A 27,276-nucleotide genomic window follows, 5' to 3' on the forward strand; every position below is an offset into this window, starting at 1 on the left:
AGAGGCCCCTTCCCTTCAAATATGGTGCTTTTGCACAGCAAAGTACGGCCAGGGGAGCCCGGGTGCCGAAAGCATCGTCCCTCCTGCAGGGTGGCCCGGGAGCTGCCTGCCGCACCGCCGTGCCAGCGGCACGTCCCCCCGCTGCCGCCCGCCTCGATTAACGCAGCAACCACAACTTTGTTATCCTGGGCATGAAATAAAGCTAATGAATCATGTCGCGCTTTGAAGCCACGTTAGATCTGGAACTGACACAAGCTTTTACATCTATGTCACTCCGCCCCCTCGCTTTTTTTCTTTTTTTCCCCTGTCGCCCCCCTCCATTCCCCTCAAACCGAGGCAGGCCATCTCGCTGTTTACCTGTCATTCAGCTCAGGAATTTGCATGTTAGTTAAGCTGTTAGCATGAGTAATTACCGAGTGGGTCAGCGACTCCTCCCAGCAAGCCGGTATGAAATGCTTTGCCTAGCAAGCAACGTCTCTATCGCGGGAGGACTGGCAGCTTGCAGTTGGGGAAATGAATGCAAACTATGACTCAGGGCTAATTGCGCTCTTTCACTATCGCTCGGGTGTACACTGCGGGCTTAATTGGAAAACAGACTGGTGCCTCAAAGTGTGAATGAAAAGCTGCAAAAGCAGGGTGGTTGGGACAGAGGTGGAGAGAGAGGGCAAAGGGGACCCTCTGCTCTGCAGCTGCATGACCCCTTGCTCCAGGGAGCGGGGCCTTTTCCTGCAGAAATTGTGATGGTAGGTTTGGAAAGAGAGACCACTGACTGTCTCTAAGATTTTTTTCTCCACTAACACAAAGCCAGAGAAATCAAATGGTTCTTCAGCCACTGCTCAGGTAGGAAGCACTGTCCCTGCTGGGCCCAGAAGCTGCAGGAGGGGTTTTAGGGCTGTTGAGTTGGGTCTTGCCTGCACTGGCATGTTTCCTGAACTCCAGCAGTCTTTCTTAGGATTTACCTGTCCCCAGACTATCTCAGAGCCTTTAGTGTATTAATCTTCTCTGTATCTCTGTGGAAAAGGGAGATGCTATTCATGGAGAGAGCGAGTGACTCTGGCAATGTCACAGGCAAGGTCTGACGGAGGCAACCCTGCCTCAGCCGTGATGTATCATTGGGACGTTTTTTCTCAATCAGTGGCCAGATGCAGATGCCGTTGCGCTGGTGCAACCCTCAAGTTTGGTAGACAAATCCGTGACCTGTTCTAGAGGATCTCATTCAGTGTCAAGGTGCCTCTGCGTCTGATCGTCCACCGATCGAAATTGCAGATTTGCTAGTCTCGTTCCCGGGTAACGTCAGCCCGCGTGTCCCCAGAGTTCATATTAGCAGAGTGGGCAGTGAAACTCTGGAGTCCCGACACCGTCTCCCACTGCTGATGTGCACAGGAAGCATCTCGGTAGCAGAATAAATTCTTAGGTCATCAAAAGATCAAAAGGAATGATAAAAACTAATTGGGGTAGGAAAGTGCCCTGGGGACTGGCAGTAGGGGACCAGCAGTCAGGACTCTGGAAGTGGAAATCTTTTGTGGAAGCTTATGATCTTGAGCGATTTCTGAAAGTTCACGCTGTGGCTGGGCTGGAGCAAAGAATGGCTGCTTTCTGTGTTGGGGTCTCTGGGCAGAGACTCAGCAGCAATTTGGAGGGGTCGGCTGCTTGGAAGGGCCAAGCCACCGTCCTTTAGTAGCAGCAAGGAAGTCTCCTGCTGGAGCTGGGTTTCCCAGCTTCCCCGTAGGAAGCATTGCAGGAGTCTGGAGTCCGCTATCTGCCACGGTGGGTGTGGTGTACCCTTCCGAGCCTTAAAATACGGCCCTTATCGCTCGTGGTTTGGCAGAGCCATGGCACGGCTGAAAGCTGCATCACGAGCAAGGGAGGAGACCACAGCTTTCTCCTGCAAAATGGACCTAATGCACACGCAGAGCCTGTAGCGAGGCTCAGCGTGCCTCCTCCGCAACGCCCTGCCCCGCGTGGGTGCGATGGACAGTGTGAACCGAGTCCTGGGCCCGGGACACAGCCGTGGGGAACAAAGTTGCAAGGGCAATGTCTCTTGATTACACGGTGCCCGCGGCACAGGCTGGAGGAGCTTTGCATAAACCCCTGTAACGAGGCTCTGGGAAACGTTCGGTTCCTTTGTTCACTGGTCTGCGTTGTTTTGACGTAGTCGAAAGTTGGAGTTTAAATACATTTTTATGCTGGGAAACGTCACTTCCATTTTTCAGCACAAACAGTGTGCAAAAATAGTATGAAACACAATGTTATTTGAGAAAATTGTGACATTCTGGAATCTTTAAATTCACGCAGAATTGTTGAATTTTTATATTGCTTTGTATCGGGACACTACACTGGACGATGCCTGAGACGCCATAACATGGTATAAAACTAGATACTTTATTAATGTTATTGTGTAATCATTATGGGTGCTGATACGGAGTATTTTTTGGAATTTATGCTTTTCTAGATCAGTGATGAAAGTTTGGCACGTTCTTTCATTCTGAATTTTCATTTTGTTTTCTTTCACTTACAAGTTTTCATTACAGTACAAATAGGAAATGTGAATGAGATGAGATAATATGTTTCAATGAGGGCTGTCTAGCAGTTGATCTGGATATTTTAAGAGAGTATAGTGTTTTAATTTTCATGTCATAATATGTCATTAAAGCATGCTGTTCACTGCTGCGACATATATAATGAAAAAATTATAATAGGGTAAAATAAATTCTAAAAATCTCCTCTTAAAATTTAAACTTTTTGAAATTTTTGTCAAATTAAGTTTTTTTTCAGAAGGAATGTTTTGTAGGAATTTTTCAAATATCGAATGGGTTCTGAGTCCAATTTTGTGTCAAACACCAGAGCTTGCCCTAAAAGAGAAATTCTGTGGTTTGACTGGCTTTGGTGTTGGCTATCCTAACCAGAAACCCATGCAGCAAAGTCCATTTCTTTTATAATTCATGAAGGCTGCAGAATAAATCTTTTTAAGGTAATGTTTGTTCTGAGAATAAATCGCAGTTGTTTGGAATGCTTAAACTTTCAATAGGACCTGCTCTAAAAGCCCAATTTTTAAACAATTGGATCGTGAGTGTAATATGAATGTAGTTAAGATGATAAATGCAGCTAATTTTCTCCCTCTATTAGCCCCTTTCACATGCTACTTACAAATGCCAGTCAAACTCGGCAATCCTTTCATTTTATTATGCAGTGACGAGGCGGCTGGATTAAAAATACATGATGGCATTTTCTAACTTGGATTTATAAGTACCACTACAGTATCTAATTTTGGCCTGACATTTGCAACACACCGAGGGAAGAGGGTTTGTTGGTGAAAGCCTGGGAGAGCCGGGCTCCCTTGGTGGAGCCGCCGCAGAGCCGAGCCGCGTGACCTCCGGCGAGCGCCCGCGTCCCCCCGTTCCCGGCGTTCCTGGCGAGACGAGGACTGGGAGGCCTCGTCCCCAGAGAGGCATTGGCAGAAGTGCTCTCATCATTGTCTGCAGAGCAATTAAAGCCACTGCTGTAGAAAGTGCATCCTGTTGTGTGGCTCTGCCCATTGTTCCTTGATCTGAACGCTTGCGATTAATCCTGCTCAGCTCTTCCCACTTCTGTCCGAAGCAGCCGGCATCAGCAATGGTCTGTGCTCAGATATTACCCTAATATTGCAAAAAGCTTAATTTATATCACTTCCTATCTAATAAGTATTCTCAGCCTTATCTTAGGACAGTAGTTCCCATCTGCTCATTTAATCTCTGAGGACATCTCTTTTGGCCAGTCCTTCCAGCTGGAGGTTTTTGGTCTTCTTCCTTTGGTGCTGAAGCGGTGTCTGGGACAGTATGGGTTTGTATATCCAACTTTGCTTGTGGTCATGGCAGCCGTTGTTGTACCCAGAAGCTCCAGCTCTAGACTAGCTCTTGTTTAACAGCTTGAAGCTGTGTTTCTCCCTGGTCTGTCTTGGTGTGTCATTGTCCAGATGATGAATGCTGAGAAAGGTCTGGCTGGGGGGGGTGGGGAATCTCTGGTGTGTTGGCCTGCTTTTACTTATTATTATTATTATTATTTCCATGTATGTGAAGCACTTGGTATTCTGAGTTCATCCAATTATGGTTAGGTCTGTGACATGGGTCCCAGAGGTGAAAAGCCCTGTGTCCAAGTGATCAGCTCTCCAGATCAGCTATTGTTTCTTTAAATGAAAGGGACACTAAAGTCCAATTATTGCAATAGAATGGGCTGCTTCTTTAAACTGAAGAGTTTGACTCAGCTCAAGGGATATTTGTGATTGCCTCTGGCTTCCCTGGAGCTAAAAAATTATATGCTTTCCCTCTTCACTAAATTAAAACATAGTTGGATTGGTAGTGGGACTGAAGGAAGTCCCTGCCTGAAACCCCAAGTGTCAGCCTGCTTTGCAAACTGTAAGCTAGTAATTGGTTTGGAAATACTGAGTGAATAGGTAAAAAGGCATCTGAGCGATTCATGCTGGATAATACAGACCGCTTATAATGGTGGGGTTTAGCTTTCTTGCAACATTTTGTGGCATGAGTTGTTAATTCAAGTTCTGATAGATAAACACAATTAACATTTATATTCTGTAAATACTGGATATAATTTCTGTTTCCATTGCATCTTATCCTCATTTAAGTTCCCATCAACCAATTCCTTTGTTTCCCAAACGTCAAACTCAAGGCAGTCCTATGGCTACCGTTCTCTCAACTCACAACAGCCAAAATGTCCAGTTCTGGCATCTGAGATGTACCAGGGCAATACTTGAAGAGAGACAAAGCATTGTAACAGAGAGGAGCTGAAATGCTCTCAGATAACTGTTGTACTTGCTCAGTGCTGGGTTATCAAACTGTGGCCTGAGAATGCCTTGTTAGGATCTGCTGAGAGCCCATGGCTGCGTGATCCTGCCATCCTCTTTGTTGGTGTGCACCCATGGTCTTGCAAATCTACTGTAGCATTGCCACTGTGCCCTAGCTGCCACCTGATGAGCCCATGGTCCTTTGAGCAACCCTTATTATTAAAAAAAAAAATCAACATTTTTAAAATGTTTGATTCCTGGTTTAAAGAGATGGGTAGAAAAGTTTGAGCACCAGGTTCCTGCAGCTGCTTGCTTGCTTGCAGCCAGGAGCAGAGGCATCTAGAAAAACAGCAAGTTCCCTGAGTGACCTCCTCAAGCTGCACTCCTGCGAACCCCAGCCAAAATGCAAGCTTCTTCCTCACCAGAGGTGATGATACCATCTGGTCTTCCAGGCAGTGCTCTGATGTATGGCCATTGAGATGCATACTGAAAAACTCTGGATGAATCAAATTAATGGGGCCTATGAGTTGGGAATATGGTAGGGGACTGTAGGAAAAGTATTATATAAAGTGATGCTAAAGCATGTTTGGGGAGTCACTTTTGAAAAAGCTGTTCTTTTGACTTAATGAACGTGTGAAAATATTTATCACTTCTGAAGAACTCTGTTTTTTTTTTAAGTCCTAGCGCTGCCATACAGAATTTGCAGTATGGGCTGAGACCGGTGTGGCCTTAGCCATTCCGTTTTGTGTCTGTTATCCAAAGCGAACCTTCTGCTGAATTTTCAGGGGCATCGACCCTGGGCGTGAGTGGCTGAATATTGTTGGGTCTGGGGAGATTCCTTATTCCAGGCCAGCTTGGAACACTGGACCATGGTCCAGTTAGGGTGGAAGACTCCATCACAATCAGGATTTGGGGAATACAAGAGCAGGATTGAATCTCCTCTGCTGACAACTTTCTCTGCCTCATCTCCTAAAGTGGAGTGGTCACCCCAAAAGATAGAGGAGCATGGTCCAGGTCTCTGTCCACACAAGGCAGTGCTGCGAGGACAGGGCATCGCTTCGGCAGCAGGGCATCCTATGGATCTGAGAGACTTTATTCAGGCCATAGCTCTGGGCTGATCGCTGAGCCAGTTCTTGAAGATGCCAAAGAGCAGATGCAGCACTGAAGGCAAGGACAGAGCCCGCCGGACCAAACCCAGATGTGGTGTCGTGTTGAGCGAGCGCGCGTCTACTTGTACTCGACCGGCGCTCTGCCTCCGTGCCTCCGGCTCATTGTACCATTTACTGAGGTTACAACATAATAGCTATGCAAAATAGTGTCTCTCTTTTTTTTTTCTTTTTTCTTTTTTTAGTAAGTGAAAGTAAGTCTTCTAAGCCAAGGTTAACAATATATATTTATGAGTTGTAGCCAGCTGCTTCTATGTTTGCACATGTGTTTGTTAATGAACAGTAACCTAAGGGTCAGGTTATTATGTAAATAACCATTGTCAAGGGTAAAGGTGAAGAACCCAGTAATGAGTTGTGTCTCTCTGTCTCTCTCACAAGCCACTAATGAATATTGGATATTGCCATTTGCAGGGCTTTTTACCCTCATTTTATCCAGGAGGTGGGGGCAGGGGGAGGGAAGAGAAGAAAGAGAAAGAAGTAAATTTGTAATTAACTTGAAATGAGTTCTTTTTCCCTCCCTGAGAGCAGCTAAAGGGAGTTATTTCTTCTGTAGGAATTAAACATGGTTAATCGGCCTGTCCCGAGTCTGGGCCAAAAGCACCTTCCCTCCCCTGCTCTGTGCAACATCCCTCCGTTTCTTCTGAGCCTCGGTAGCTCACGCTTGAGAAGATGCGCACAAATCAACAGTCTGCATCTTTGCAGATAATGCTGAACTGAGGCAAAGCCAGCAAGCCATCTAACAGACTTCCCATTAGGAAGGTTAACAGCAAACCTGCCTACTCGGGATTACTGACAGAGTGTGAACAGAAGGTGCAGTCTCATTGCATATGCTTTTAATGTCATGCCACAGACAGGGAAGCCTTTCGCTCCCAGACACCTGACACCCCGCTCTGTTGTTAGGGTAATAGTGCAAAGAGGAGTGGAGCATCTTTCTCGCCTGCGTGTGAAACCACAGATGCCGGGGGTAGGCATAACACTGATTTTATTACACCCTGGGCAGGAGGTGGCCAAATGGACTCACTCCCTGAAGTTAATAAGAGCCTCGCCCAGAAGAAATGCATCCCTGCAAGCCTCGGTTTCTCAGTCTTTAAGCTTCAGGGACAGCTTGAGTTTGAAGGCTGAGAGTTTGGGGAGCCAGGCTTTGTGGGCAGCTTGTGGACCCCAGGCAGCTCCTCCAGCATCCTTTGCCTCCGACTACATGGGCCAACCTGGCCCTTTGAAACCCCTTCGTGGGGGAGAGACGAGTAGCGCACCTATAATTCAGGCACAGATAGAGCCCGCAGCGCCTCGCAGTGCCGTTCCTGATGGCCATCAGCAATGCAGAGCCCCAGGGGGCATCTGTCAAAAATAAACAGTAAAAATATTAATAATAAGATGCAACGGTCAATAATTACCCACTAGACAATGACAGGGTTTGTTTTTGAAATGAAGCTCTGCTCACCTTCCCTAAATGTCAAAGGCAGAGGTCAGCAGCCATGGGGGAGGCTGGGGTGAAGGGGGGGACACGGGAGCCCCAAGTTGCCTGGTGAGATCCATAAACAGCTCAAGGTGCAGGAGGAGAAGTCTGCGTTGTCTGCACAAGCCTCATTTGGTGCTTTGAGTAATGTCGTGTTGCCACTAGGGTGTCTCTGCAAACAAGATATTGCCTCTCCAAAGAGTTCCTAGCACAAATAAAAAGCTAAATAGAAATGATGGGCTGACTAGCTGAGCCTGTGCTTTTTACTTTTATGATTGAGAAATAGTTGTTGAAACTGTCAATAAAAATAAATAAAATTAAGTTCCCCTAGTTAGGTGAGGAAAGGCAAGCCTACCTTTCTTTGCTGACAGGCCTTTTTGTTTTGTGTTGGCTTTTATATATGTGGAAAAAAACACCATTGAGAGCTTCCAGGGAGCTGCATTGGGGCGGTTATAGCCATTTTTACATCCTTTATATGGGCTTAAATCCATTTACAGATGTGCTGTAGACAGAAAGACATTTTTTACAAGTAATTGTCATGTATACAAGGGTCCTTATGTGTCACAAAAAGATCTCACTTAAGAGAAATAAATGTGCTTTTCATCTTTTGTTGGCAGGAGCAGTGGTGGTTGGGAAGAGGGTAATTGGTGATCTTTTCCAGTCTGATAACCAGGACAAATGGGGGGGAGCCCAGCGTGGCAGTGGCATTTCTCTCCTCCCCATTTCCTCCCTTGTGGAGGGGTAGGTACGCTTCGAAGGTGCTTTTCCAGCTTTCCTTTCAATAAAAGCAATAGATATAATAAATATCATCAGCTGAACCGCAGGGGTAGGTTATGGGAGACAAGCGCTGCCCCAGGGTGACCTCGGCATCGCGGGAAGGCATCTGCGGGATAATCGCCGTTCCTGCTGGCTGCCTGCAGCGTTCGCCTGTGGCGGGGCTCGCTGGCATTGCCGTTACCCCTTTGGCAGCTAACCAGGGTGTTTCCTCTTGTTCTGAGGCCGTTAGATGTGTTCTGGATGCAGAGGTCCATCTTTTTATTGCCTTTATTTGTAGGTGAGAACTTCCCTTTCATAAGAAGACTCGTGCTTTTTTGGAAGGTTATTGCTCTTCTCAGGGGCTGCGATTTAAAAAGCTCCCCAGAGGCAGATGGAGCTTTGATAACCTCCTGCGTCACCTGTACCCCAACACGTTGGAGGTCCTTTAAGCCTGTAGTTACCTCCAGCAGTGGCAGGCCTGACACGCAGAGGACTCGTCCTGGAAAGGTGCTGGTGTCCCACAGTGGAGGCGTGATGAGTGTTACTGATTTTGCACCAGGCATTTTGCAGTGTCTGTGTGTTTTCCCCTAGGGACACTATTCTGCGATATTGCTCCCGAGGAAGATAGTCAATAATGTAATCGGGCTGCATGCAGGAAACCCTGGTGGAGACTTGACAACTGGTTAGGCTGAGGAAATAACAGATGTAGGCTGCTTTCACAACGGAGGGTTAGAGCAGGCCACAATTCAGGCAAAATAGCAAAAGGCAGGTCATTCATTGCATGAATTTACTTATAAATAGTTGCTGCATCAATAGAAGGCAAGGCAGGAGTCGGACCAGGGGGCCTAAGGTTCAGAAATGCAGGTTGTTTAAAAACATACGAAATCCCTGTATGTCATACAAGCTTCATTTCTGCAATTCATCATTTCTGGTTAATAAATGCTTTATGCCAGTAGGTGCTTCGTACTACAAGCGTGGGCTTGGAGGCGCGTGTAAGTTTGAGATGTAGGATGGGAGTGTGGCCTTGAAATCAGGGACAGGTGAGCAGTAAACTGGGCTTGATAAATAATGGATGAATTGCGCTTGATTTTGCTGATGATGTAGTGACCTTTTGGGAGGCAACAAACAAAGAAACAGCAAATGACCAGCAATACTGATGAACAGGCTAAGTGAACCGGACACATCATTAACACCAGCATACCAAAATAATTACATGCAAAGGGGAGTCACGCGGTCAGCAAAAACAGAAAAGAGGAAACAGTTTTGTGTAAATTCGAGCTTTTCAGTTTTCTCAGCAGGCAAGAAGGTTTCAAGGGGAGATGGTTTTGTGGTGTTTGCTGAGGGTGCTACTGGCTGCTTGGTGTTTGAGGGTGGGAACGGAGCAGAGGTGTGGTGAGGCCCGCAGGCTTTGCTGTTATAGCATTCCTGTAGACCAAGCCTCTTTTATAGGACATGGTTTTATAAAAGAGTCCCCATGAGAGTAGGTGTCATCTTAGCCTGTAGGGAGAACTGTCAATGCCCAGGAGAGACTACGTGATGGAAAGGACATAGGGAAAACCTAAGTGCTGTGTGTTGGTAGGTACAAGGTGGTTAATCCACCTTCTTTTTATGAGGACATTCATTTTTTGCTGTCTTTGTATAGACGGCGACTCAGCCACAGACTAGCCGCTTCTGTGCTTCCAGACGGCCAGTAGCTAGTTCTGATAAGATGGTAAAACTGGAGTTTGTGAATGGCCAGACGCTTGGCTGAATCGGGGGCCTGCCTGCTTTTCTCTGTGGGAGAACATCATCATGAATGGGGAGCTCTTGGCAAGAATGTGGGGAGAGCCAGTGCTTTTCACATGCTCATCTGTTTTCACATGGAAACAAGAGTATTCATTATTGGTTATTCATTATTTTCTCATCTAATAAACTTTCTGCTATTCAGTCAGGAAAGGGAAACAATAACATGCTGACTTATGTAGCCCATCACACATCCGGAGTAACAGATAATGAATAGGCAAATTAAACACTTTTCCCCAAAACTCGGTCTGAAAATTATTCAAACAAGCAAATGCTCTTGAATAGCAAATACATCTGCAGAAATAAAGCTTGGTTACGATGGACTTATAAACAGAAGAAAGACCTGAATTTGCAATGAATAATTGAACTAGCTTTGCTTAGCAGTTTCACTTACCCGAAGCAATGATAATTTTCACTTTGTTTAGCACCTTCCATCTGAAGATCTCAAAACACTTTACAAACTCTATTCATCAGTTCCGATAAGACCCTCTCCCCTGCAAACTTTTGGCAGGATATGCCCCCATTTAATGCTGAGGAATAGAGTGGATTTCCTAAATTCGCACACAGCAAACCACTGCCAGAGCTGCAGGCAAAGCCCAGCTGTCCTCCCTCCCTGGTCCTCACAGTCCATATTTCTTCTGTTGTTTGAACTAAACAGCAGAACTTGGAATGAATTTCCTGGTAACGTTAGAATGGTATCACATGTACACGTATTATCACTGCATTAAGCCTACCATAAAAGAACGTAAAGTAATCTTTATTATTTTTGCTAAATAGGTATAAGCGGTGGGGAAAATATGTCAACTTTTAGAAACATAATCTCTTTTGTATGAAAGCAGCAACAGTTTCATTTTTTCCCCCTTTGATGTTTCAGAAGTAAAAAGAAGTCAAACAATTAATGCTATTGATTGAAAAACACCCCCAATGTTTTGTGGAAAAACCACTTAAATGTCATCCGAGTTTTCTACATACTTAACAAAACAAAACATCAGAATTAGTATTTATTGTTCAGCTCTGCTATCCAGGCTGAACCAAATCTCTCTGTTTCACGTTGTGACGGATCCCTCTTGTACCTAATACTGACTCTCCAAAGAAGGAGCAATTGCTCACTGGCTGCCGTGGGACCGGGCTGCTGTGAGCCTGGCTGTATTTTCGTGAGGAAGAGTGCTGTTGTACAACCAGTAATGGCTGCATCGCGAGAAGACTTAATCCACTGCCATCTGTCTTTATTATGCTTCTATTGTTGGACACCACAGCTTGGAAATCTAGCAATGAAACCCAGTTGTTCTTTGCCATTCATCATAGTTATTGCTGGAGTTGTGTAATGAAGAGGGGAAGTACTGTTTATTGCTCTACCCTCTTTAGAAACTATCCTTGGGGGTAGTTATGGATGGTTATTGCATTAGAGCACAGGGCTCTGGGAGGTCCTCCCTTCGTTCTGTTTATGCGTTGAACCACGAGGTTTAATGTGTTGTTATGTTTGAGCCTGCTTTTGTTCTCAGCGATGTGAAGTTTGGCGCGCTCGCTTCTGACATGAAGGTAAACTGAAGCGGGCCAGAATTAACACAGCCAAAAACCGCAGGCGCCTGCACTCAGGGTGAGGTACGGTTCTGCCCTGCATAAAAGCAACGACTGTGGATTGCTGGACCCCAGTCACAGTTTAGTCATCGGTATGGTCAGGAATGGTGCTCTTCAAGCCTTTGAAAATAGCTAATGAGAAATATAGGTGCTTTTGGTTACAGCTCCTACCGCCAATGATTTCTGAAATCTGAGATTTCAGCCAAGGACTCGAGCAACACGAGCTGCGCACGTGGAGGGTGGCGGGGGAGTAGGGATCGGTGGGGACGTGGAAGACCCAAACGTAGCTCTCACTGGGGCAGTTCCAAATGCAGATGGGTCGCTTCCAGGTCTCACTGGGGTTATAAGAAGAAATATTTGGAGGCATTCAAATGATTCTGTAATTGATTCTTATTAATAAGTTGAATAGACATCATGGTTGCTAGAAAACAGACTAAGATTTTGGAGGATTTGGTGTGAATATGCTCACTTTGGGTCTTATGAGGCAATTCCTAGACTAGTGGATGGTTGATCCAGTTGAGACAAAGTAACAAAGGACCTGAACTTTCATCCAAAACTTAAAATTACCTTTATGCAAAGTAAACCATGACTAGCTCTTTTATTTTAATAGTTAAAAAAACATCTGGCAAATACTCTCAGAAACACAGAAGAGGCGTGGGTACAGCTGAACCTCGGAAAGGCACAACTTCCCCGAGCTACTTCAATTCTTTCAGGCACCGAAGCAGTTTCACTGGATGCACTCAACAGACCTTTGATGGTGCAAAGAGTGATGCCATCTGCACAGGTGACTGCTTGCTCTAGGTAGTAACAGTAGCAGACGTCAGGAAACTTTGCAGAGCTTCCAAGATCAAACGCTCTGAGTGGAAATGGGGTTCTTTGCAACAAGGAGAAACACATTTGGGAGATGCATGGTATGCAGATAGATAACTGCAAGGCTGAATCATCAGCAACATATTTGTGCCAGCAACAAGTGAAGGGTATAAAGATTCTCCGTAATGATGTGATAAACATTTGCCTATCCAGGTGTCTGAGCTCATAACCTGACAGTGCTTCCAGGCATGATATGTAATAGGTATGAGACAGACTTCAAGTAAAGGGGTGAAGGCATGGAAGGCGTTAGAGATCACAGTCCTGTTTTCAGATAACATACAGGCTAGGCCTGGCAAAGCTACTGCTGATAAGGGGATTCTGCAGAAAGTAATTAAAACTCAAGCCCTTGGTATTTATTTAAAGGGAAAGGACTCAATGTTCTTTTTCTTTTTCTTTTTCTTTCTTTCTTTTTTTTTCTTTTCTTTTTTTTTTTTTTTTTTTTGAAATGGACCAGAAAGCTGATTCTTAATGCACTACAGCAAAGTGCAAAGAATTAAATCTAAAGAGAGAGGCCAGACGAGTTTCACACTGGCCTCACACGAACAGTAACACTGCAGAAGCTGTTAAGGTCTCTGTTACGTGCCAAAAATACAGGCTGAGTCAAGCAAAAGAACCCCGCTGGTGACACAGAAAAAACATGTTCCTGGAGGAAAGTAGGCATAGATTTGTGTATGTTGACTTGGAAAGAAACCTGTGTAGTTATTTTGGACTGTAGTTCTCTTTCCCCTGAAGTAGCTTTACTGGAAGACGAATAGATCTAAACAGACAGCTTTGCATATTAAGTACATTTTCGCTTGTCTGAGAAACTAATTTGTGACAGTGGACTATAGTTTAGTAGGCATTATCTTAAACAGTTTGCACTACGTGTTGAGTTCAGCAATATAACCCCGCTGCTTGTTAAGCCTCATTCAGTGGGGTGGTGGAAAATTATGCCCAAGTAATAGAGTGCTTATTGATGGGGTGTGCAGACTCCGAGCCTGATACATTGCTGGCTCTTTCAATTATGGGACGGCACCAGTGAAGCATGGATTGTTATCTGCTGACATCTTGTACATCAGAAACATGAAAAGCAGGAATTCCTACGTGTTACAGGCTGATATCAGAGTCACTGGGGACATGGAGAAATATAAAGAAGCAGACGAAGCAAAACAAAAAGCCCAACATGGCATAGGTCCCAAGAGCTGCTATCACTTTAATGAAAAGGGGTTGGGAGTCCTGGAACTGGGAAAAAAATTTGCAGAGAGAAGTGCTATCACAGAAAGTTTCCCACAGTCGCATGGATTTGCCCCTCTCGCAGATTTATCTGAAGAGTGTTAGGTAATGCTGTCGCCAGATCCCAGGTGGGAAGAGGAGTCAATGACGCAAACAACCAGAACAAGTGGACCACAGCTGCTCTCTGATCATAGTATTTCTTGTGTTAGGAGGAAGCACACAAGGCCAAGTAACAGTACTAGACACATCAAAAACTAATTGACGAGTGTTACATGAGTATTTTCTTCTTAAGTGCTTGTGCTGTTAAATTTTGGAATGGAAGATATCGTTCCTGAGCAATGAGTGGCCGTGCTGTTCTTGACAGAGCAGCGTAAAGTCATTTGAATGTGGGCAAAAATGAAGTATGCCCTTGGTAAGAGCTCCTTAAGCTCTGAAAAGTTACTGAGCAGCTTGGGAAAGGCTCTTTTCAAGGACAATGCCTGTATGAAGGTGAGACATCACAGATTCAGCTCAGTTCCAAGCTAGGGACTTTTCCATTTTATTCCTGTTGCACCCTGGTACTTTACAACTACATTTTAAACATTGACTTCCAGGGAAAAAAATGCCAAGCGAAAGGTCTTCCTAAGTAAAGCCCCATTCTTGCAGAGGTTTAGGTGCCTGTTTGTCTTCAAACATGTGATAATCCCTTTAAACCTGATGAGACAACTCATGCTCCAAGTCTCAGTGAGGCCCAGGCCCCAACTGCTTTTGATTTTAAATCATTCCTCTAGTTCCCTTAGGGGGAGTTTGTTAGGAGGTATTCAGACAATTTTGGGGTGTTTTGGGTATACAGGCATACGTCGTTTTATTGCGCTTCACATATATTGCAGTCTTTACAAACTGAAGGTTTGTGGCAACCCTGTGTTGAGCAAGTCTATCAGTGCCATTCTTCCAACAGCATATGCTCACTTTGTGTCTTGTTTTGTTAGACATAATGCTATTGCACACTTAATAGACTACAGTATACTATAAACATAACTTTTATATGCACTGGGAAACCAAAAAATTTGTGTGACTCGCTTTATTGCGATATTTGCATTATTGCGGTGGTCTGGAACCACACCCGCAATATCTCCGAGGTATGGCTGCAGTTTAGAGTATTATTGTAAATTCAGAATATTTATTTAAAAGAAGTCTCTGGACTATAGCTCCCCTCACTTTAATAGTCAAATTCCTGTATATGCACAACTGGTCTTGATACCTTCAAAAATGTTCCTGTGTGGCACTCCTAGAGCTGTCAGTTGTACCTAATGCTTTCTTGTCAAAAGAAGTTGCATTTTCTGGTCAAGACAATGGTCCATACTAGCCTTTCAGGAGAAAATAATGGAATAATAAACTCCAGATGTGGAAAGGGAAAGGCAGTATTTTTTATAACATAGCAGAGATGGGATGTGTGTCCTGTGACCTACTTTACTGTTGGGTAACTTTTCCTCCATTGTTCTGCCATTTTGTCTCACCTTTCCTCAGCTTATTCATCTGGAAGATTCACTTAATTATATTAGTCAACTTCATGGAGGTGTGTCTTGAAGCTTAATTAAAATTTTGGAAAGCCTTTCAAGATGCACTGACAGAATGCTCCGAAGAAGCGGTTGATTTCAGACACAAGTGTGAGGAAAGATAATATATCATGATCGGTTTGAATATACCAATCTGTTGATTCGCTGCGGCTGTGCTGGATGGTGTTTTCAGGGTGCTACCATGAACTGTTGGGAAATCCTGAGCATCTTGATGTAGATGTACTTGTACCAGTGCAGACATTCATGTTTCTGTTTTATGGTATATGAGCGAGTGTTAGCCCTTGTGTCTCCATATAGTTAATTTTGAGAGGGGAACATATACATGAACGCCGTGCGTGGAAATGTAACAAGCACAGCTTCATTTTTCCTCACTCTTAGCAGAATTGGCCAATGCTTGAAAGTTCGGCAGGGCACCTGTGGCCGGTTGCTGTCAGTTCTCGTTTCACCCTCTGGAGGATTTTCCCATGATGCACCCCAAGGGGTGAATTGACATTCATCGCTCCTCCAGGGGAAGAAACATATGGAGGCTCCACCGGGACGAACTCCATGATCTGAATTGCCAATCAGTGTCTGAGCCTCAGCTGGGGAAACCTTGCCGCTAACAAGCCTTCATGCTCCCCCAGTTCTCGTTGCAATCTGTCAGCTGCTAAATGTGGTTTCAGCATCGCTCGAGTCAGTGAGAAACCTACAGCACCAGCTTATTACGGTGAGGTGGTAGCCTTTGCATATTTTAGGTGCAGCCAGTTTCTATTATAAAAACCTATTAGGTCTTCCCTATAACTTGGTAAAATTGAGTTACCCTTAAAAATGCAATATTTAGTTTGAAGGTAAAGGAGAATGTTTCTGCTTAGCTTGAAGAAGATGTGTTGAATTGTTTGCATTTGGCTAATTTAAATATACAACCTCTTTTGAAGTTCTGAATTTCGTCTGTTTGTTTATGCTCTTTTCACTCCAGAAATGGAGTGCTATTGTTTCCTTGTAGTTTCCACAGAGCTTGAAATTGCTGGCTACGCAGGAGGAAATTAGTTTGTAATTAAAACCAAGTTAATAATGTTTCCCATGGAGTCTGCTGGTCCTACTGCTCGGAGCGAGGCATTTTGCCTTTGTCCTTGCTGTGAGCATGGTTGGGCACCCCTGCTCAGCCGTCACGCAGCCGGGCAGAGACATGTCAGAGGAATGGTGATCATGCCGCGGTAACTGCTCCAGCACATGCACAGGCAGGACTTAATGTCTTTCAGCCCTCATGCCCTCCCAATTAGAGTTGATGGCATTATATCAAAACAAGATGACAAGTCACAGAGCAATTTTCAATGTGCAGCCAGCAGATTATTTTTGAGGAGTTCAGAAAAGGTAAGTGAAGGAGGGAAGCTTTAGGTTTAAACTTTCCATGTGGGGGTCTGAGACTTTTCTAGGGGACCTGGGAAATGGAAAAGCATGCAAATTCATTCATTGTAAATGCAGTGCCCTGTCGGTGCGGACAGAGGTACCGTGCTGCGGATCTCTGCCTCGGCAGTGAGGACCAAGGGGCTGCATGTCCCGTGGTGCAGATGTTGCACTCATGTGAGTAGGTTGCCTCCTGCGTTGCTCCACTGCAGAGCCTTTGGCTGCAGCTCAGCTCTCCTCTGCGTGGCCCCTTGTGCGAGCTGTCTGCAAGCACAGCAGTGTCGCTGCCTGGTCCGTACCCAGCAGGAGCTGGAGGAGTCTGGACGCAGAGTTCCTCATACCCTGACTCCCTATAGCAATTTCACTGGGTGTCACATTGGATCAGAAAGAGCTGAGCAGTCTTTAACACCTTGACTGCAGCGAGAGTTAGTCAGCTCCTACCTTTGAGATTCTGGGCTTCGACTTCATAGTTCAAAAGAAATCAAAAAGTCCTTTGCCAAAATGTTCCCTGTGTACAGCAGATGGGCAGAAAGAGACGATGGTGGCCTGAATCAGAAATTAAATGCAAGACTCTCTGCTCCTCCTGTCTAAGTATCCAAGGCACAGGGCTGTCTGCAAACAGAACCTCTGGCGAGTTGACTGCTGTTTGAAGGAATAGTAGTGTGGTGGTGTTTATATAGTTGGAGACCCTCCTGAGTGCTTGCTGAATGTAGCCCCCGAATTTCTAGTGTGGCTTGATCTAATTTTTCAGGCTGATTTTTAAAATTAAAAATTTTCCTGCTTTCAGATGTTGTAGATGAAGTCACAGGGGCAACTGGAAAATTTTCCAAATATTTTGACTGAGCAGAGATCCACTTTGTTTCTTAAGGCAACAAGCCTTATGCAGTCATATTTCCTGTGTGTGCCTGTTTCTCTGAAGAACCTCAAAGTCTGTTGGCAGTTCCTAGGAGATTTGGCACTGACGAGGTGGGCATCAAATACATGAATCTCCTGCATAGAGACTACCAGCAAACTACCTGCCCATGATCTGGGTGCAGTAGAAAAACCCAAGTGTAATGGGAGGACAGGAAGGGTTGCATATAGCTGAGTTCGGTACTGCAGGAAAAAAATTGAAAAACTCAATAGAAACCCCTCTTTCAAAAGTGACCTCACCACTTGGCCAGAATCACATGGGGCTTGATTCCAGCTCTGATACAAGCATTTAATCTCATTTTGGAATCAGGGTATATTGCGCACCTGAGGTAGCATTACATACCTGAGTGCTTTTGCATATCTGGGCCTGAAAACCTATATATGAGTGGTATTTAGTTTCTGAAGTGCCTAAATCACTTCAGAAAATGAGATGTGGGCTCCTAAGCCCTTTAGCACTAGATTCAATTGGGGTTCAGAATCCGAACATAAATTATGATACTGAAGACTTTCACCTGGCTCCTACAGTACCCTAAAGTCACCCACACTCCATAGATGCCTATTTTTGTCTTAAAGTTTACCCAGAACTCCCTGCCGGCATGGCTGAAGGGCTGGGTATCACCCTCCTGCCAAGGCTGTCCTGGTGCAGGAGCAAAGCGTGTCCCCACCTAGCCCTAAGAGGTTCAAGCATGCTGCGGCCCCACCACACCAGGGTGGGGATCTCCATGCAGGTGTGAAGACGTTCCCCTGTAGAGCTTTTCCTTTTGGACTCGGCATAGCTTGTGTTCTTCTCCGTGCAGTGGCACAGCTTCCTCTGAAGGAAGGGAACATATTCCCAGTCCTGGAAGAGCTTGTAGCCAGCTGGTGGGAGGGGAAGGAAGAGCTGGGTTTGGCCACTGTTGAGCTGGACCTCTGCCTGGGGGAGCCCTCTAAGCATAGATGAGGTTCTGTTTCCAGTTGTGTTGCAAGAGAAAACCACGAGCCCTGCTCTGTTGTGTGGAAAGAAAGGCACGGTGCCTTCTGTCACCATCACCTTTTCCTCTTAACAATCTGGTTGCCGTACCTGGAGGGTTGTCTGCAAAAATGGAGAAAAAGACCTAAAGTTACTGGACAGAAGTGAAAATTTGGGAAATTCCCCAAATGGTTAAAATAAACTCCCTGGCAAAACAGTGAAGTTCCTTCCGAAAGGTTACAGTTATGCTGGATAAGAATCATCTCACCAGATTTGAAAGGAGGAGCACAGGTCTCAGTATCTGGACTGATCACTCAGACCTCATTTACAGTCGATGGAGAGAAATGGGCACCTCCAGCAGGCAATTGCTCTCATCTTAAGGTGGGTGCTTAAAATAGGTCAGACGAATCACTCCTATTTCTTTCCACTTATGCATTTAAGAGACTAACTCAAGTATAGGCACTTGCCTTGTGGACCTCTGACACTAGGTGAGATGAATCCCTCCTGAAGTGACAATAGTGTAATTCATTGTTCCAGTCTCGCTAAAACCCATCCTCTTAATGCAAGGAAGCGAATGACTGAGGATGTCCCAAATCCTACACTGCCAGCATAATAAGCCAACATGTTGGAAGAAGTGAATATTTCACTGGAACACCTCAGCCTCAACTCTGACCGGCTGGAGGATTTGGGAACATCCGAATGGACGATTAGGATTAATCCATTTACCTGGGTAAATCACTTTGAGAGCCTTAGATGTAAAACAATATTAGTTACTAGCAGCATCGTGCAATGATATGGTGTTCTGTGAGTCCTGAAAAGGAGATTTCCCTGTGAAACAGCCTCCTCACACTTTCCCTGAGTGAAGTATTTTGCTACTCAGATTTGTGATTTAATAATCATAAATAATAGAGCCCTTAGTGCTATATTTTTAAATGACTGAATGGTGAGAATCTACTTTAAGAAATTGTATGAATGCCTATCACTTGTGTGCATATAAATGTATTCAATTAGCACTCAAATCTTGAGTTATCTCCTGATGGAAGGCAAAACCTTTTGAATTCAGTCCCATGCAAGAAATACTGTGTCATTTAACTCACAAAAGGATGCTATGCACTTAACAGATAATGACTGAAGAGGATTTTGCTGTATTGCCTGCTCAGCTGCTTGTGAGGACAAAGAAAATAATTCCCCTTTTAGGATCCTGTGGGGTAATGAGGAAACCCTCTCTGCACTGATCTCAAATAACACCGCGTAGGGGAAAGGAAATAGCCCGATAGGCTAAACTGGCTGGAATTTCATTGTCATGGTCTTCCATGTACTTTCCATGTTTTGTCTGTGATGCTAAGCCACTGGCTAACCTGTCTCTGAACCTACCACCAGCACATAGAGATTACTCACCCTGGATACTGCACTTCAGCAAATGCAGAATTAGCCCTGGCTAAGTAATCTTGTTAGCGTGATTCAGTGTTAAATGGATCTCGATTAAATGGGCCTTTATATTGTCCCAGCTGGAGATGATAAGCCTCCACAAGGAAATGGCAGGAGACGGAAGGAAATTGCTTTACTTCAGACTGGGACATTTAACCCCATAAAACACTTTCTGCTCCCCTCCCTCCTGTACTTGTGCTCCCTTGCATGGGCCCGGCTCACCGTTGCCCTTTGCAGACCCGGAGCGTGGGCTGAGGAGTCTCCCTGTGCTGCCCGTTTGCCAGGCAGAGAGCAACGTGTCAGACGCTCCTTTAAAAGAGCAGGATGTCTCCAACGTGTGAGGCGATGACGATGGTCCCTCTCTGTGGTTCTTTTATGAAGCTAATAACTTATTCATTAGTGCCGCGTTCCTGTCAAGCTATCGCTCCGTTTGCCTTGCCTGTCTCTCCAGATGTTGGTTCTGGGGTGTCTGAGCATCCTAGAGTCAGTGCAACTGTTGCCACCAATAGTTTATTAAGCACCAAACGCTGCGAGGGAAAAAATCTCGAGTCTCATCTGAAAAGAAACAGATTGCTTAAACGTGCCACTGGGATTTCTTGGGGATGGCTTGGGGTTTATCTGTGTGAGATAGAAATCAGCAGCACACATTGGTGTATCAGAACCTGACACTTCATTTCTCCTTGCTATTAGATGTGGCAGCGAGTGCGCGGTCTGGATAAGAGGGAAATGGCATTAAAATCCCCCGGGGACTTCACAAGCGGAGGCAAACCATGGGGGCACCGGCACGAGAGGGATGGCAGGGGGACAGGGGAGGGCTCTGCCGCGCCAAAGTTTGCTGGCCTGAGGCTGTGTTCAGGCCTGGCCAGTCTGCGAGATGCTAAGGGTCCGTGCGAGGGAGGCGGGCAGCCGAGGTGCCCGGGAGGCGGCCGTCTGTCTGTCCGCAAGCTTCAGCCCTCCGCCACGGCGTGCGCACTGCAGCTGCCTCCAGCCAGGCTCGGGGCTGCATCCAGCTGAGCATTTTGGGGGCACAGGGCCAGGTCGCAGGGCAGTAGCCCAAGGGTTTGCCCCGTGCCACTGACCTCTGCCAGGTGGGACGGCCTGTTGTCCCCTTGGGACCGACCCTGCCCTTGAACGGGTGCCGGCAATTGGGGTCAAAGATTATGGGGATGCGGCATTGCAGATGAAAGCAGGCACAGTCAGAGAAAGAAGTCAGATATTGCACCTTGTGTCTGGCCCCTGCTCACGGGCAGGGTTAGGACAAGGCTTGCTGGCACCAACAGCAAGGTGGACGCCAAAATGCCTCTCCTACCCGTACATGTTCTCCATCCACCTCTCTGTTCTTGTCCTGCCACGCGTGATTCCAACAAATTATGTCAATCTGTTTCTGATGTGACTCCAAAATACAGATTATCTGCACAGAGTGAGAGGCCCTGACAGGACACATGTAAAATGTCCACTTTACTGAAAGTCAGATGATCTGATATCTTTTTTCCAGACCTTTGACAGAAAGATGATAAATATGCGGTTACTTGAATTTTTCCATAAATTTTGCATTTGAGGTGGATTTACATGCTTACGAAATTTTCCAGATGTGAATGCCAGTACTGCAAAAGCAGCCAGTTTGGGAATGGCTGCAGACAGACTAGAAATGGTATGATCTATTAGAGATTTCCTTCATTATCCCTCTAATCAAGGCTTCTATCAGTCTCTTTGATGCTCTGCTGGAAAAAAAGATCTTCAAGTAAACTGATGCTGGAGATAATTAACTAACTTGCCGTCCTCCCGTCTTACAGACAGAGACGGTATAAGAAAGAAGTGTCCTTTGCAATTACTGACTGCAGTTTTCCATCCTAGTGCTGACAGCCTGTAGGACGTGAAGTGAAAAAGCATTTTACCAAACTTTCAGGCTTTGGCCGTCAGTTCCTTCAGTTTAGAATATTTTCTCCTGCTTGTATTTCTCACGCTGTTGGATAACAGTCTTGCTGGTGAAAAATGCCTTTAATCCATGAGCAGTTTAATTTGTGTGTAGTTTAGACTGGTAAGGTTGTCTTCCTTATGCTTTCCTCCCAGCAAATACCCCCAGCTCTGCCATCTTCAGATTCTTGTGCATGAAATCCACCCTTATTAGGATAGAATAGAAAATCCAGAAAAAAAACTGGTTTGGTGGGATATAACTGACGTCGCACATTGCTATAGCGTTCTGCTAGGCAGACCCCAGTATTTTTCCTAGGGGCTTGGCAGCAGGTGAGGGGAATGATTGCTGTCCTGGGAACCCAGCTTTTTCATGCAGCCAAACTTCTGTTTCCAAACGTCTGTGAAAATCTTGAGACACGATTTGTCCTTCTAATGAATTAAGATAAGCTTTAAATTACACTGTCATCACAAACCAAACCTGGGAAAGTAAGAGGAGGCCCAGTTTACCCAGCTCACACTTCTTTTCCCTTTACAAAGTACATCCTTCTCACCTAGGATTTCCTGTGTTTCCAGATCTTTGAGCCCTTGAAAAACATTTCTAATTATAAATGAGTCTCTCTCCTTAAATTTCCCATTTTTGGTACTGCTTGAGCCGTGAGACTGGTGAGCGCGTGGGCAGACTGTCAGGGCTCTAAACTCTGTGCCGTTCGACGCTGCTCAGAGCTGATCCAAAAACATCAGTAAAACAGCAACGACTGCCCCCTTTCCAAAGGAAATTTCCCCAGGAATATCTAGAGTGGGAAGGCTGAAGAGAAAAGCACATAATATAGGCAAGACTGTTGAGTTTAGAAAATTTTATAGCAAAATCAGGGATTTCATTCATTCTCAGCTGCCAGCAGTCTGTACATGTGGCATAGATTTATGATACGGCGCACTGCTTTAATTTGGTTCAGATCTAGCAATTTGTCACCAGAGATTTGTAAGTAAATCAATTAATACTTGTAAGTTATTAAAAATTGTAAAGAAGTCAGAGATAGTATTGCTAGAGCAGCAGAAACTTATACTCTTCTTTCTGGAAAAACACTGTTGCCAGTGCAATGAAACAGCCTGACAACACCAGCCTTCCCCAGCGAACTCTTACAAAAGAGGAAGACCAAGAACTATAAACCCCGCACCACACTTCATTGCTCATTCATATTTTTTACTACCACTCCTCCTCTTCCATGTGTTTATGGGATGTCCTATCATTGCAAGCTCCGGGGGGAGGTACCACAGCTCTACAGATAGTTAATAATATCTACTTGTGTCATACTGCTTCGCTTGCAACAGCTGAGGGATCTTACCTCGTTCTCCAGACTTGGTGGAAAAATTGTAACTGGTGAATGTGTCCTCTCAGTTTAGCACTTTATCTGTGTTTTTTCAAAATTATTACTAAATTAATGCTTTGGTGAATGGTTTGTGGCCTCTAGTTGGCTCCTGATGAGGTTAGAATGGGGATTAAGAACCTGAAATATGAGCTGTGTTGGCTGGCTTTTGATGAGATGCAGACACCTCGCATGGGATTGTTTCCATGCAGAGAAAGCACGGTTCCTAGAAAACAGATTGCGGCATAGCTAGTCGTGTGTCCACGTTGAAAACCCTGCTCCCTCCAAAGGTTCTGCAACATTCGCTCCTTTGGGAAACAATTCTGCAAATGTGAACAAATGAATCAATAGGGAAGCAAATGTTTAAAGGATATTTTTGAGGTATTTGCTTGATGAGCCTTTTTTTTTTTCCTAGCATCTAACCATGTTTTTAGAAGCAGCTAAGATGGCTGCTGTCACAGACCAAACAAGTATTTGTATAGGCATCCTATTCCCCAGCGCGCTGTGTATTGACTCTTGTCACCTATCCACTTCCCCCAGCGCTGATGGGTTACGGGCCAAATGGAAACAGAGGTCAAAGGGGACAGATGCTTTTTGGTAAATGTAGTCGCCTTTAGAAAATCAAGGACTTCCCCCTTCTTGACTGGCTTACTGGGGAAGCAGGGAATATTTTCCTCTTCAAAAGCCTACAGAAGTGTCTGCTCGTAACCTTTAACAATTTGAAATTGCCCATTATAAAAGCAACTCTCTCACAAATGGTAATTCCTCATCCCGGCCTATAAGTACTGAAAAGCTCCTAATAAACATCCTTTCTCACATGCTCCTTGCACACAGAACTCTTTAAAAAAAACAAAAAACAAAAAAAACCCTGCTAATTAATTTTAAGCCTCTTTGTGGCAAAGCCTAAGAACCGGATTTACCAAGATACCAGGGGGTCCATCTGGTGCAAAAAGCTCACTCCCTTGCCAAGGTATTTCTGTTTCAGTGAGAGGGACAGTGTGTTTTAGGCCTAGAAATTTCACATTGGCAGTTGTTTCAGTTGTACTAACCATTGGCATATTTCTTAATGTGTTGGGGGGATGGCGAGAAGAGTCCTCTACCAGAAGCCAAAGTGCTTTTTTCTGTACTGCTTCCATATGGGGAACATGTGCAAGATGTCTTCTCCTTACGTTATTGCTTCCAAATAATGGTATCAAATTGGATGGTAGTGCCAGGTTTTAGAAATGGGGCAAATAAAGCATAGTGGGAACCAGTAAAGCTTTGGAAGATTTTTTTTTTTTTTTTTGGTCCAGATTTCCTAGAAACTCTTAAATAAAGGCAGTTAGGTGCCGCATTGAGTTGTATAGCTATGAACTCTACTAAGCATGTCTGCATTGCACAAATGCCCACTAGATAGCTCTGTAGCTGGGAGGAAATAAAGACAGGATCTGTAATGTCTTGCCCTTCTCAAGCCAAACTAGGTTTGGCCAAGAAATGCAAAGACTTTGTAACAGAACTGATGATTTTTACAGTGCAACAAATTCAGACATAGGAACTTCATGGTGACAAAGGACAAGGATTCAGATCTTTCTGCTCCTGAAGGAAAGGCTCTTATTTCTCAACAGAGGAAAAATCAGCCAAGCAAAATAGTGTCTGCAACACGCAACTGCAAGGCTTGTATGCAGCAGAATGCAGAGGCACATATGTACCCTTTTTCTCTCTCCTTTTGCAAAAGCCATTCCTTGCCTTTCATCACCTTGGTCACCCTTCCTTGCACAGTTTCTAATTCTGATACATCTTTTTCAAGGAGCTTTTTATATCCTTGTTAGTGCAAACTTTCTTTGAACTCCCAAAAAGCTTTGGATTGGTTTTGGGGTTTGGAGAGTCAGGGGAATCAGCTGCTCCAACAAGCAGAGCTACTTATTTTAACTGAATCTATTCCCTTGTGCTGATTAGAAATACACTTGCTCATGGCAAGAGAAGAGTCTGCTGAATGAAAAAATAATATAAAGTGGGTAGAGAGAATTATTCAGGCTTTTAAGTGTGTTCTGCATGCAATGGAGATTTAAAAATGTAAACATGAAATGCACTGTTTCTCCCCATATAGGAACATCACATCCCTCTTAGCTTAACTGCTGTTTGAGACACTTTTGTTCTTTGTTTTCTGTGTCTTTCAGCAAAGAATAAACCATCAAATAAGCCCTTACCAGAAAACAGCCTTTGAAGGAGTCAAGAGCAGGTAGGGTTTTTGCGTTGGACAATATCCATGAGAAATCTTTGCTTGTGTTTTTGACAACAAGCTGTGCAAGTGTGTGGGACCTGATCAGGAAGAGACAGACTAGCCTGGCATGGTCATTGCTCAGGTAGAAACAAGCTCAAAGCAGACCTTTCAGCCTCCTCGAAAGCTGGCATGAGGACCTGTGCTCGGGGCTGTGCGTCCAGGTGAGTGCTGGCATGGCAGGTTGCATGCCAGACACGTGGGGTGGTGCAGTGCACTTGCTGGGTCATGTAACAGGAGGAAGGCCACAGTACTCAACAGTAGCCTGAGCACGGGACCTGCAAATGTGTCAGCACCATGTTCCTCTCGTACATTCAAGTGCGGAGCCAGAGAAACGCTGAGTCCTGGCAAGGGGTGAGATTCTGGCACTGCAACGAGGGGCTGCGAGGCTGGGGCAGTTTGCGAGCCTTGAGTGCTTTACATGAGACTGACAGGTCTGAAGAGCTGGAGACATAAATAGAGTCTAAGTGAGATGCACTCAGTTTTTCTTTTCTTCCCTTTTCTGCATGCTTTTAATGAAAAGACTGGGCAGGGAGAAATGCTCCTTCCTGAGTCTGTGTATATGTTGTGTGTATAGAGATAATGCAGCTGCAAACGATGTAGGAGTATCATGTTTCTGTGTGACACCCTTGAAGGGTTTAGCTTGAACACCTGGATTTTGAGAGAGTGAATGTTGTAGCACGTGTCATTTAAATGGTTATTTCAAATGTGTGAAATCTTGACAAAGCTTGTTTGTAAAGATGATCTGAAGTAATTTTCATTTTGTGCCTCCCTGCCAAAACAGTCTGTAGAGGAGTTGAAATTGTTCAAAAACTGGACGTGTTGTTAAAATTTAAGCGATGAGGCTATATTTTGTTTGAATTTTTAATCCAGCTCCAGCTATTTTTCCTTGGTTTGTGGTCAAGTCTAACTACCTTGAACTTCAGCCCTGTGAGACACATTTAGCTTTTGATTGATTACATGTAGTGTGGGAGAAATGGCTTTTACTGGAATCTTGCTTTAATCTTAATGGGCAAACTAGGGCTCTGTGGATCGGGACAAGGGAGGGTCATACAGCTGGGTGACTGCTCGCCCGTTTTATGATGCAGAGCGAGCACCACACCAAATGGTGCTAAGTGGGGAGAAAGGGTCTGGTGGCTTTCCTGGTGGGCTGTACCCCTGTAATCTGAGGACAATGCTTGGGAAAAGCTAGGGCAGCTCGCAGTGGTCGCTCGAGACACCAGAGTCATCAGTCACCTGGATTTCAGAGGTAGTGAAAATTTCGCTGCCTATGCTTTTCCTTCTGGGACAAAGTTAAGGGAACAAAAATCAGTCTGTAGTGGGTTTGCTGAAGGCAGATGCTGACTTGCTCTGCCTATACTCCACATCTTCCAGAAGTGATGCAAACATGCTTTGGGCGATGCTGAGCTAATCAGCCTGTTGAAAGACAGAGCTTCAGCTTGGTGCCAGGTTATCACGTTCTCATTTCCGCAGGAGGTGGGCAAAGCAAGCACGTCTGCCTGCAGAGCTCTGTGCTGACAGTCCTGGGATGATGGGCAGAGTACCAGAGTCTCCATAGAGGAAACACAGACAGTGGAGAATGTAATAGAGAGGCGACAACTTTGCCTCCTTTTTCTCAGCATCCTGTGCCATATTCCTCTGTTTTTTGAGTCAGAAATTTTGCTGTCTTTTGGATAGGACCTGCTGTTAAAATGAGGGTGTTGGGTTTTTATGCCTGTGCCTTACTGAAGGTGCAATTCTTCATTTCATTAGCCAGAGGCTTGATTCAGTAACATGCTCCAAGCGCAGGCTTAAGTTCTGCTCTTCTCAGTGAGACAAACGTGTGTCCAAGTTGCTGGCTGAAGAAGAATGCGGTTGCTGATGTTTTTACATTTAAGTGCCTGTGTAATTGCTTTGCCAATTTAGTTGTAGATGCA

General features: G+C 45.0%; 1 protein-coding gene across 3 annotated transcripts in view; it reads left to right on the forward strand.

Annotated features, from left to right (window-relative positions):
* The window catches only part of TNRC6C (trinucleotide repeat containing adaptor 6C), a 348,388-nt gene that overhangs the window by 88,151 nt on the left and 232,961 nt on the right, over positions 1-27,276 (forward strand). For all 3 annotated transcript variants that reach the window (XM_064522528.1, XM_064522530.1, XM_064522529.1), the window contains exon 3: positions 25,260-25,321. In XM_064522528.1, the coding sequence (XP_064378598.1) occupies positions 25,260-25,321 (62 nt within the window). The remainder of the gene's footprint in view (positions 1-25,259; positions 25,322-27,276) is intronic.

The sequence above is a fragment of the Dromaius novaehollandiae genome, chromosome 18, assembly GCF_036370855.1.
Source record: "Dromaius novaehollandiae isolate bDroNov1 chromosome 18, bDroNov1.hap1, whole genome shotgun sequence".
Taxonomy (NCBI): Eukaryota; Metazoa; Chordata; class Aves; order Casuariiformes; family Dromaiidae; genus Dromaius; species Dromaius novaehollandiae.